This window comes from Oncorhynchus gorbuscha, linkage group LG25 (assembly GCF_021184085.1).
Source record: "Oncorhynchus gorbuscha isolate QuinsamMale2020 ecotype Even-year linkage group LG25, OgorEven_v1.0, whole genome shotgun sequence".
Taxonomy (NCBI): domain Eukaryota; kingdom Metazoa; phylum Chordata; class Actinopteri; order Salmoniformes; family Salmonidae; genus Oncorhynchus; species Oncorhynchus gorbuscha.
The window spans coordinates 47,647,110-47,659,730 of NC_060197.1; the positions used below are offsets into that span (position 1 = coordinate 47,647,110).

At 47.6% G+C, this 12,621-nt stretch overlaps 1 protein-coding gene across 1 annotated transcript in view; it reads left to right on the forward strand.

Moving 5' to 3' along the window:
- Positions 1-7,004: 7,004 nt before the first annotated feature.
- Positions 7,005-12,621, forward strand: part of LOC124013925 (RING finger protein 150-like) — a 22,863-nt gene continuing 17,246 nt past the window's right edge. Inside the window, exon 1 of the mRNA XM_046328495.1 lies at positions 7,005-7,831. Coding sequence (XP_046184451.1) covers positions 7,378-7,831 — 454 coding nt within the window. The 5' untranslated portion in view covers positions 7,005-7,377. The remainder of the gene's footprint in view (positions 7,832-12,621) is intronic.

Below are 12,621 nucleotides of genomic sequence, written 5' to 3' on the forward strand. Positions count from 1 at the left end.
GTGTGTGTGTGTGTGTGTGTGTTACTCTTAACATACTTACTGGACGGAGGCGAGGGTGAGGCTGGAGGTTGTCATGGAACACAGTTGTCGTCCGAGTCGTCAGAGTCTGAGCTGGAGGTTGTCATGGAACACAGTTGTCGTCAAAGTCTGAGCTGGAGGTTGTCATGGAACACAGTTGTCGTCCGAGTCGTCAGAGTCTGAGCTGGAGGTTGTCATGGAACACAGTTGTCGTCCGAGTCGTCAGAGTCTGAGCTGGAGGTTGTCATGGAACACAGTTGTCGTCCGAGTCGTCAGAGTCTGAGCTGGAGGCGGAGCTTTGGCAGGAGGAGGGTCTACCAAATGGACACGGGTAGCAGCTGGACAGACACACAAACAAAAGGTGACTTTTATTCTGAAACATAGACTTTTATTTTTTGAAATAGACCAGTGGGTAGGGCATTCACTCACTGCTCTAGAATGCAGGGGAAAACCAGTCAATTCAAGAGGGTACTACTAAATTAATGTATTTTCTTTGCCCCGTGTCATTATAAATCACATACAGTTATTAATGTGATTATTCTCTACAATATTATACCCTTAATATGCTTGTACAGTGTTGATGAAATAAGAAGGGTAGTTTATTGTGACCGTCGCTAGACAGCTCCTCTATTGGTCATTATCTCTTCCATTTTAGGCATTGGGAGGTGTTTCCGCGTTATGGACCAATCAACTTGATACCCTCATCAGAGTCGTCTCCGGATCCCCGGCTTTCATTGGCTGTCACCACGATCAATCTACGTTGAGAAGGGCCATTTCCATGGTGATTGAAAGGGAAAGACTCAGGAGGACACCTTAAAGAGGTGACTCTCCGGGGTGACGTTTACCCCAGGTACAGATCTAGGATCAGCTTCCCATCCCCCAATCCTAACATTAACCATTAGTGGGGGAATTGCTAAACTGCTCAGCTCCTTTCTCTTGTCGACGTTGAGTGAGAGGTTATTTTCCTGACACCACACTCCCAGGTCCCTCACCTCCTCCCTGAAAGATGTCTCGTCATTGTTGGTAATCAGGCCTACTACTGTTGTGTCGTCTGCAACCTCGATGATTGAGTTGGAGGCGTGCTTGTCCACGCAGTCATGGGTGAACATGGAGTACAGGAGGGGGCTGAGCACAGGCCCCGTCTACCCTCCCAAGCCCCGTCTACCCTCCCAGGCCCCGTCTACCCTCCCAGGCCCCGTCTACCCTCCCAGGCCACGTCTACCCTCCCAGGTCCCGTCTACCCTCCCAGGCCCCGTCTACCCTCCCAGGCCCCGTCTACCCTCCCAGGCCCCGTCTCCCCTCCCGTCTACCCTCCCAGGTCCCGTCTCCCCTCCCAGGCCCCGTCTACCCGTCTACCCTCCCATGCCCCGTCTACCCTCCCATGCCCCGTCTACCCTCCCAGGCCCCGTCTACCCTCCCAGGCCCCGTCTACCCTCCCAGGCCCCGTCTACCCGTCCACCCTCCCAGGCCCCCTACCCTCCCAGGCCCCGTCTACCCTCCCAGGCCCCGTCTACCCGTCCACCCTCCCAGGCCCCGTCTACCCTCCCAGGCCCTGTCTACCCTCCCAGGCCCCGTCTACCCTCCCAGGCCCCGTCCCCCTCCCGTCTACCCTCCCAGGCCCCGTCTACCCTCCCAGGCCCCGTCTCCCCTCCCAGGCCCCGTCCCCGTCTACCCTCCCATGCCCCGTCTACCCTCCCAGGCCCCGTCTACCCTCCCAGGCCCCATCTACCCTCCCAGGCCCCGTCTACCCTCCCAGGCCCCGTCTACCCGTCCACCCTCCCAGGCCCCGTCTACCCTCCCAGGCCCCGTCTACCCTCCCAGGCCCCGTCTACCCTCCCAGGCCCCGTCTACCCGTCCACCCTCCCAGGCCCCGTCTACCCGTCTACCCTCCCAGGCCCCGTCTACCCTCCCAGGCCCCGTCCACCCTCCCAGGCCCCATCTACCCGTCCACCCTCCCAGGCCCCGTCTACCCTCCCAGGCCCCGTCTACCCTCCCAGTCCCCGTCTCCCGTCCACCCTCCCAGGCCCCGTCTACCCTCCCGTCCACCCTCCCAGGCCCCGTCTACCCGTCTACCCTCCCAGGCCCCGTCTACCCGTCCACCCTCCCAGGCCCCGTCCCCGTCCCCCTCCCAGGCCCCGTCTACCCGTCTACCCTCCCAGGCCCCGTCTACCCAGGTCCACCCTCCCAGGCCCCGTCTACCCTCCCAGGCCCCGTCTACCCTCCCAGGCCCCGTCTACCTCCCAGGCCCGTCTACCCTCCCAGGCCCCGTCTACCCGTCCACCCTCCCAGGCCCCGTCTACCCTCCCAGGCCCCATCTACCCTCCCAGGCCCCGTCTACCCGTCCACCCTCCCAGGCCCCGTCTACCCCACCCTCCCAGGCCCCGTCTACCCGTCCACCCTCCCAGGCCCCGTCTACCCTCCCAGGCCCCGTCTACCCTCCCAGGCCCCGTCTACCCGTCCACCCTCCCAGGGTCTACCCGTCTACCCTCCCAGGCCCCGTCTACCCGTACCCTCCCAGGCCCCGTCTCCCACCCTCCCAGGCCCCGTCCACCCTCCCAGGCCCCGTCTACCCATCCACCCTCCCAGGCCCCGTCTACCCGTCTACCCTCCCAGGCCCCGTCTACCCGTCCACCCTCCCAGGCCCCGTCTACCCGTCCACCCTCCCAGGCCCCGTCTACCCGTCTACCCTCCCAGGCCCCGTCTACCCGTCCACCCTCCCAGGCCCCGTCTACCCGTCCCAGGCCCCGTCTACCCGTCCACCCTCCCAGGCCCCGTCTACAAGTCCACCCTCCCAGGCCCCGTCTACCCGGCCACCCTCCCAGGCCCCGTCTACCCTCCCAGGCCCCGTCTACCCATCCACCCTCCCTGTCCCCGTCCACCCTCCCCGTCCACCCTCCCAGGCCCCGTCTACCCTCCCAGGCCCGTACCCTCCCAGGCTTTTTGCCTTTTGGTAGGCCATTACCCTAAATAATAATTTGTTCTTACCCTGACTTACCAAGTTAAATAAGGGTTACATTTAATCCACCCTCCCAGGCCCCGTTAGCTATTTCATTTAACAGGATGGATATTATGATGTCCACCCTCCCAGGATCCAGTGTAATCTGATTTCCCAGGCCCAGATGAATTTAGAGATCCAGAGATGCATTTAGACCCGAATTCTAGAGATCCCAGGCATTTAGAGATGCAGATCCCAGGCCCCGTCACGGCTGCTAGAATCCTGACTAGAACCAAAAAAATTGATCATATTACCCAGTGCTAGCCTCTCTCCCAGGCCGTGTTTCATAGTTCACAACCTCCCAGGCCCGGGGCCTCTGAGTTGGCCCCGTTTACAACCAATGTCTGTTCACCCTCCCAGGCCCCGTTCATAGTTTCCCAGGTCTGTTCCCTCCCAGGCCCTGAGTTGAGCATAGTTTACCACCAATGTCTGTTCCCAGGCGGGGCCACTGAGTCTGAGCCTAGTTTACAACCAATGTCTGTTCCCATGGCCCGGGCCACTGAGTTGACCCTCCCAGTTTACCCAATGTCTGTTCACATGGGCGGGGCCACTGAGTTGAGCATAGTTTACAACCAATAGCCACTTTCCAACCAATGTCTGTTCACATGGGCGGGGCCACTGAGTTGAGCATAGTTTACAACCAATGTCTGTTCACATCCGGGGCCACTGAGTTGAGCCTAGTTTACAACCAATGTCTGTTCACATGGGCGGGGCCACTGAGTTGAGCATAGTTTACAACCAATGTCTGTTCACATCGGGGCCACTGAGTTGAGCCTAGTTTCCCAATGTCTGCCATGCAAGGGGCCTTTTGCCTAGTTTACAACCAATGTCTGTTCACATGGGCGGGGCCACTGAGTTGAGCCTCGTTCACTTATGAAAACAAATTTGTTCATTTAAAACCTAAAATTACATGTAATCTTTGAATAAATAGTTTCATTTAAACATTTAAATTACAAAATTTCATGTGAATCCGATAACTAGAATGTGTAGACTTTTCATTTACAGTTTATGTCATCCTGTCATTATAATGTCTCAGATGACAACTGATCTACATCATATTCATTAAGTACCAACGCATCTTTTCAACTGGTCAGATTAGAAATATGGTTCTGGCTCCATCCTTTTGATGTTTTCAGACTCTCTATGTTAACCAAGGGCTTTCCAAGAGTCACTCTGTAGAGTAGAGAGAGGAAAGGAGGAAAGGTATTTATGAGATGTCATAAACTTCACCAACAGGCCAATGTCATTTGACACCTCCCTCACCAAGGCCATTCTGAGAGGAGGATGAGGAGGAGAGGTAAAGAGACAAGATTATCTCTGATGTTATGAAGTCAGTATGTATCAGTCAAATATAGGGCTCGGAAAAAGTGGTTTACTATGAATTTAATTTATTTGGGTAATGACATATTCAACAAAATGTACAATGTGGACCCAGAAGATATCACTTGAAAGTATCAATTAAATGTCTTGTTTCACAAAGTGGGCGATGGTAAAAACAACACCACATATAATGATTAAAGGCAAAGCACACACATCCAATGTCTTTTCAGTTCTCTGCAACTACGACTGGAACGAGCTGCAACAAAACACTCAAACTGACAGTTTTATCTCCATCTCTTCATTCAAAGACTCAATCATGGACACTCTTACTGAAAGTTGTGGCTGCCACGTGATGTAGTGCCCAATAATGTTTGTACCATGTGTTGTTCTGCTACAATGTTGTGTTGCTACCATGCTGTGTTGTCATGTTGTGTTGCTACCATGCTGTTTGTCATGTTGGTTGGGACCATGCTGTGTTGTCATGTTGTGTTGCTACCATGCTGTGTTGTCATGTTGTCATTTAAAACCGTGTTAAAATTGGTGTTTAATGCTGTTTTCATAAATAGTTTACCATGCTGTTTGTCATTTATGTGTTGCTACCAACAATTTCATGTGTTGTTGCTACCATGCTGTGTTGTCATGTGTTGTTGCTACCATGCTGTGTTGTCATGTCATGTTGCTACCATGCTGTGTTGTCTGTTGTTGCTACCATGCTGTGTTTTTATGTTGCTACCATGCATATTTTAAGTCTTAGGTCTTTCTTTATGTTGTGGTTATGTGTTGTTACCATGCTGTTGTTTGTGTTGCTACCATGCTGTTGTTATGTGTTGTTACCATGTTGTGTTGTTATGTGTTGCTGCCATGCTGTGTTGTCGTCTTAGGTCTCTCTTTATGTTGTGTTGTTATGGGTTAATGCTGTGTTGTCATGGGGTGTTGCTACCATGCTGTGTTGACACCTCCCTTAGGTCTTCTTTATGTTGTGTTGTTATGTGTTGTTACCATGCTGTGTTGTCAAGATTTGCTACCATGTTGTGTTGTTATGTGTTGTTACCATGTTGTGTTGCTCGTTGCTACCATGTGGTTTTACCATGCTGTGTTGTTATGTTTGCTACCATGCTGTATTTATGTGTTGCTACCATGCCGTGTTGTCATGTGTTGCTACCATGCTGTTGTTAAGTGTTGCTACCATGCTGTGTTTTATATGTTGCTGCCATGCTGTGTTGTTATGTGTTGCTACCATGCTGTGTTGTTATGTGTTGTTGCCATGCTGTGTTGTTATGTGTTGCTAACATGCTGTGTTGTTATGTGTTGCTACCATGCTGTGGGTTGTTATGTGTTGCTACCATGCTGTGTTATGTGTTGCTGCCATGCTGTGTTGTTATGTGTTGCTACCATGCTGTGTTGTTTTATCTCCATGCTGTGTTGTTTCAAGGTCTCTCTTCATGCTTGTTGATATTGTTGCTACCATGCTGTGTTGTTATGTGTTGTTATCATGCTGTGTTGTTGTGTTGTCTCTCTTTATGTTGTATTGTTATGTGTTGTTACCATGCCGTGTTGTTATGTGTTGCTATCATGCTGTGTTGTTGTCTTAGGTCTCTCTTTATGTTGTGTTGTTATGTGTTGCTACCATGCTGTGTTGTTGTCTTGTCTCTCTTTATGTTGTGTTGTTATGTGTTGCTGCCATGCTGTGTGTTGTCTTAGGTCTCTCTTTATGTTGTGTTGTTATGTGTTGTTACCACCGTGTTGTTATGTGTTGCTATCATGCTGTGTTGTTGTCTTAGGTCTCTCTTTATGTTGTGTTGTTATGTGTTGCTACCATGCTGTGGTGTTGTCTTAGGTCTCTCTTTATGTTGTGTTGTTATGTGTTGCTACCATGCTGTGTTGTCATGTTATGTGTTGCTACCATGCTGTGGTGTTATGTGTTGCTACCATGCTGTGTTGTTATGTGTTGCTACCATGCTGTGTTGTTGTCTTAGGTCTCTCTTTATGTTGTATTGTTATGTGTTGTTACCATGCCGTGTTGTTATGTGTTGCTATCATGCTGTGTTGTTGTCTTAGGTCTTTCTTTATGTTGTGTTGTTATGTGTTGCTGCCATGCTGTGTTGTTATGTGTTGCTACCATGCTGTGTTGTTGTCTTAGGTCTCTCTTTATGTTGTGTTGTTATGTGTTGCTACCATGCTGTGGTGTTGTCCTAGGTCTTTCTTTATGTTGTGTTGTTATGTGTTGCTGCCATGCTGTGGTGTTGTCTTAGGTCTCTCTTTATGTTGTGTTGTTATGTGTTGTTACCATGCCGTGTTGTTATGTGTTGCTACCATGCTGTGTTGTTATGTGTTGCTACCATGCTGTGTTGTTGTCTTAGGTCTCTCTTTATGTTGTTGTCTCCCTTTTATTTAATGTGTAATCCCAGGCCCCCGTCATCACAGGAGTCCTTCTTGCCTTTTGGTAGGCCGTCATAGTAAATCATAATTTGTTCTTAAACTGACTTGTCTAGTTAAATATAGGTTGAATAATATATATATATTTTTTTTAAGTATGCAAGAAAGCCCATATTATTATTATCATCGAAGAGGTGAATGTGCAACAACACGCCACACCGCTAGATGGCGATACCGCTGTACCTCAGCTACACTGTCAACACGGCTCCACTTCTTCCTTTCTCTGCGTCGTCAAAACAACAACAGGCGTCTCTTACCGACACGGCATTTCAGACACTATTATTCTAACCAAACAAAACGACTTGTCTAGATAATATTAGCGTTGACATCGATGCAACCGGTTCCAGAGTAGTTACAGTTTTCATTCGTGTTTATTTATAGACACGGCGAGGTGTTGAAAATGAAAATGAGTTTGGGTTTAGCCGTGAAGCTAAACGTTTAGCAAGAGACACCGAGGTGTGTTCACAAATAACAAAACGATAGACCGGTCCCGGGTGGAGAAAAAACAACCCAGCTATATTATGGAGTATCGAGATTAAGTGTCGGATCTTACTACATTACATTCTGCCCAAAGGACAAAAGGAGAGACCAGTCAAACCCAGTTAGTTATGACCATGTCGCTGATCCAGGCCTGCCGCAGTTTGGTCTTATCTACATGGCTTTTATCGTTTTGTTTCGTCCACTTCTTCTGTTTAGATTTCACCGTGGCCGAGAGAGAGGAGTGGTACACCGCTTTCATCAACATCACCTACATAGATCCGATCACCTCTATGATCCGGACGGAGAAGACTGAATGCGGTCGATATGGGGAACATTCACTGAAACGCGACGCCAAAGGAGTCGTGATTCTTCCATCTCTTTCGCAGGACTGGCAAGCCTGTGATCCGGGTACCTTGTTTCCGGTTCCGGTCCAAGGCAGTGCATGGATAGCCCTGATAGCCAGTGGAAACTGCACCTATAAGGAAAAGATTCGACATGCAGCGAACCAAAACGCCTCGGCCATTGTCGTATTCAACGTTGGATCCAGCAACGCCAATGATACAATCACCATGTCATATTCAGGTAACAGTATTGACGAGCTAGATAGTCATCTGATTTATCGGCTCACACAGTGTAGATTTCTGCCAGAGACGAGCTCATTGCTTAAGGCGCTGGTCATTCTGTGTGTCTATAGGGAGTAGAGAATGCTGTGTGTCTATAGGGAGTAGAGAATGCTGTGTCTATAGGGAGTAGAGAATGCTGTGTGTCTATAGGGAGTAGAGAAAATAGATAATGCTGTGTCTATAGGGAGTAGAGAATGCTGTGTGTCTATAGGGAGTAGAGAATGCTGTGTCTCTATAGGGAGTAGAGAATGCTGTGTCTCTATAGGGAGTAGAGAATGCTGTGTGTCTATAGGGAGTAGAAAATGCTGTGTCTCTATAGGGAGTAGAGAATGCTGTGTCTCTATAGGGAGTAGAGAATGCTGTGTCTCTATAGGGATGCTGTGTGTCTCTATAGGGAGAGAATGCTGTGTGTGTCATGCTGTGTCTCTATAGGGAGTAGAGAATGCTGTGTCTCTATAGGGAGTAGAGAATGCTGTGTGTCTATAGGGAGTAGAGAATGCTGTGTGTCTATAGGGAGTAGAGAATGTTGTGTGTCTGTGTGTCTATAGGGAGTAGAGAATGCTGTGTGTCTATAGGGAGTAGAGAATGCTGTGTGTCTATAGGGAGTAGAGAATGCTGTGTGTCTATAGGGAGTAGAGAATGTTGTGTGTCTATAGGGAGTAGAAAATGCTATGTGTCTATAGGGAGTAGAGAATGCTATGTGTCTCTATAGGGAGTAGAGAATGCTGTGTCTCTATAGGGAGTAGAAAATGCTGTGTCTCTATAGGGAGTAGAGAATGCTGTGTCTCTATAGGGAGTAGAGAATGCTGTGTGTCTATAGGGAGTAGAGAATGCTGTGTGTCTATAGGGAGTAGAGAATGCTGTGTGTCTATAGGGAGTAGAGAATGCTGTGTGTCTATAGGGAGTAGAGAATGCTGTGTGTCTATAGGGAGTAGAGAATGCTGTGTGTCTATGCTGTGTGTCTATAGGGAGTAGAGAAGAATGCTGTGTGTCTATAGGGAGTAGAGAATGCTGTGTGTCTATAGGGAGTAGAAGTCTATAGGGAGTAGAGAATGCTGTGTCTCTATAGGGAGTAGAGAATGCTGTGTCTCTATAGGGAGTAGAGAATGCTGTGTCTCTATAGGGAGTAGAGAATGCTGTGTCTCTATAGGGAGTAGAGAATGCTGTATAGGGAGTAGAGAATGCTGTGTCTCTATAGGGAGTAGAGAATGCTGTGTGTCTATAGGGAGTAGAGAATGCTGTGTGTCTATAGGGAGTAGAGAATGCTGTGTGTCTATAGGGAGTAGAGAATGCTGTGTGTCTATAGGGAGTAGAGAATGCTGTGTGTCTATAGGGAGTAGAGAATGCTGTGTGTCTATAGGGAGTAGAGAATGCTGTGTGTCTATAGGGAGAATGCTGTGTGTCTAGGGAGTAGGGAGTAGAGAATGCTGTGTGTCTATAGGGAGTAGAGAATGCTGTGTGTCTATAGGGAGTAGAGAATGCTGTGTGTCTATAGGGAGTAGAGAATGCTGTGTGTCTATAGGGAGTAGAGAATGCTGTGTGTCTATAGGGAGTAGAGAATGCTGTGTCTCTATAGGGAGTAGAGAATGCTGTGTGTCTATAGGGATTAGAGAATGCTGTGTGTCTATTGGGAGTAGATAATGCTGTCTCTATAGGGAGTAGAGAATGCTGTGTGTCTCTAGGGAGTAGAGAATGCTGTGTGTCTCTAGGGAGTAGAGGTCTATAGGGAGTAGAGAATGCTGTGTGTCTATAGAGAATGCTGTGAATGCTGTGTGTCTATAGGGAGTAGAGAATGCTGTGTGTCTATAGGGAGTAGAGAATGCTGTGTGTCTATAGGGAGTAGAGAATGCTGTGTGTCTATAGGGAGTAGAGAATGCTGTGTGTCTATAGGGAGTAGAGAATGCTGTGTGTCTATAGGGAGTAGAGAATGCTGTGTCTCTATAGGGAGTAGAGAATGCTGTGTCTCTATAGGGAGTAGAGAATGCTGTGTCTCTATAGGGAGTGCTGTGTCTCTATAGGGAAGAATGCTGTGTCTCTATAGGGAGTAGAGAATGCTGTGTGTCTATAGGGATTAGATAATGCTGTGTGTCTATTGGGAGTAGATAATGCTGTCTCTATAGGAGTAGAGAATGCTGTGTGTCTCTAGGAGTAGAGAATGCTGTGTGTCTCTAGGAGTAGAGAATGCTGTGTGTCTATAGGGAGTAGAGAATGCTGTGTGTCTATAGGGAGTAGAGAATGCTGTGTGTCTATAGGGAGTAGAGAATGCTGTGTGTCTATAGGGAGTAGAGAATGCTGTGTCTCTATAGGGAGTAGAGAATGCTGTGTCTCTATAGGGAGTAGAGAATGCTGTGTCTCTATAGGGAGTAGAGAATGCTGTGTGTCTATAGGGAGTAGAGAATGCTGTGTGTCTATAGGGAGTAGAGAATGCTGTGTCTCTATAGGGAGTAGAGAATGCTGTGTCTCTATAGGGAGTAGAGAATGCTGTGTGTCTCTATAGGGAGTAGAGAATGCTGTGTGTCTCTATAGGGAGTAGAGAATGCTGTGTGTCTCTATAGGGAGTAGAGAATGCTGTGTGTCTCTAAGGAGTAGAGAATGCTGTGTGTCTCTAAGGAGTAGAGAATGCTGTGTGTCTCTAAGGAGTAGAGAATGCTGTGTGTCTCTAGGGAGTAGAGAATGCTGTGTGTCTATAGGGAGTAGAGAATGCTGTGTCTCTATAGGGAGTAGAGAATGCTGTGTGTCTCTAAGGAGTAGAGAATGCTGTGTGTCTCTATTAGAGGTCGACCGACTATGATTTTTCAACACCGATACCGATTTATTGGAGGACTAAAACAGCAGATACCGATTAATCGGTTGTTATTCATTTATTTTTTATTTGTAATAATGACAATTACAACAATACTGAATGAACGCTTATTTTAACTTAATATAATACATCAATAAAATCAATTTAGCCTCAAATAAATAACGAAACAGGTTCAATTTGGTTTAAATAATGCAAAAACAAAGTGTTGGAGAAGAAAGTAAAAGTGCAATATGTGCCATGTAAGAAAGCTAACGTTTCAGTTCCTTGCTCAGAACATGAGAACATATGAAAGCTGGTGGTTCCTTTTAACATGAGTCTTCAATATTCCCAGGTAGGAAGTTTTAGGTTGTAGTTATTATAGGACTATTTCCCTCTATACCATTTGTATTTCTTATACCTTTGACTATTGGATGTTCTTATAGGCACTTTAGTATTGCCAGTGTAACAGTATAGCTTCCGTCCCTGTCCTCGCTCCTCCCTGGGCTCGAACCAGGAACACAACGACAACAGCCACCATCGAAGCATGGAGTAGAGAATTTTTCATTCATTTATTTCACCTTTATTGAACCAGGTAGGCTAGTTGAGAACAAGTTCTAATTTACAACTGCGACCTGGTCAAGATAAAGCAAAGCAGTGAGACACAAACAACAACACAGAGTTACACATGGAATAAACAAACGTACAGTCAATAATACAGTAGGAAAGTCTATATACAATGTGTACATATGAGGTAAGATTAGGGAGGTAAGGCAATAAATAGGCCATAGTGGTGAAGTAATTACAATATAGCAATTAACTCTGGAGTGACAGATGTGCAAGTAGAGCTACTGGGGTGTAAAAGAGCAAGATAAATAAATATGGGGATGTGGTAGTTGGGTGGGCTATTTCCAGATGGGCTATTTGCAGATGGGTTGTTTACAGATGGGCTGTTTACTGATGGGCTGTTTACAGATGGGCTGTTTACAGATGGGCTGTTTACTGATGGGTTGTTTACAGATGGGCTGTTTACTGATGGGCTGTTTACTGATGGGCTATTTACAGATGGGTGGTTACAGATGGGCTATTTACAGATGGGCTGTTTACAGATGGGGTGTGTTACAGATGGGCTGTTTACAGATGGGCTGTTTACTGATGGGTTGTTTACTGATGGGTTGTTTACAGATGGGCTGTTTACTGATGGGCTGTTTACTGATGGGTTGTTTACAGATGGGCTGTTTACTGATGGGCTGTTTACTGATGGGCTATTTACAGATGGGTGGTTACAGATGGGCTATTTACAGATGGGCTGTTTACAGATGGGGTGTGTTACAGATGGGCTGTTTACAGGTGCTCTGACAGCTGATGCTTAAAGTTAGTGAGGGAGATATGAGTCTCCGGCTTCAGAGATTTTTGTCATTTGTTCCAGTCATTGGCAGCAGAGAACTGGAAGGAAAGGTGGCCAAAGGGAGTGTTGGCTTTGGGGATGACCAGTGAGATACACTTCCTGGAGCGCGTGCTGGGGGTGGGTGCTGCTATGGTGACCAGTGAGCTGAGATAAGGTGTGGCTTTACCTAGCAAAGACTTATAGACGACCTGGAGCCAGTGGGTTTGGCGATGAATCAGTAGAATGGTTAGTTTTACGAGGGTATGTTTGGCAGCATGAGTGAAGGATGCTTTGTTGCCAAATAGGAAGCCAATTCTAGATTTAACTTTGGATTGCAGATGTTTGATGTGAGTCTGGGAGGAGAGTTTACAGTCTAACCAGACACCTAGGTATTTGTAGTTGTCCACGTAGTCTAAGTCAGAACCATCCAGAGTAGTGATGCTAGGCAGGCGGGCGGGTGCGGGCAGCGATCGGTTGAAGAGCATGCACTTAGTTTTACTAGCATTTAACAGCAGTTGGAGGCCACGGAAGGAGAGTTGTATGGCATTGAAGCTCGCCTGGAGGTTTGTTAACACTGTGTCCA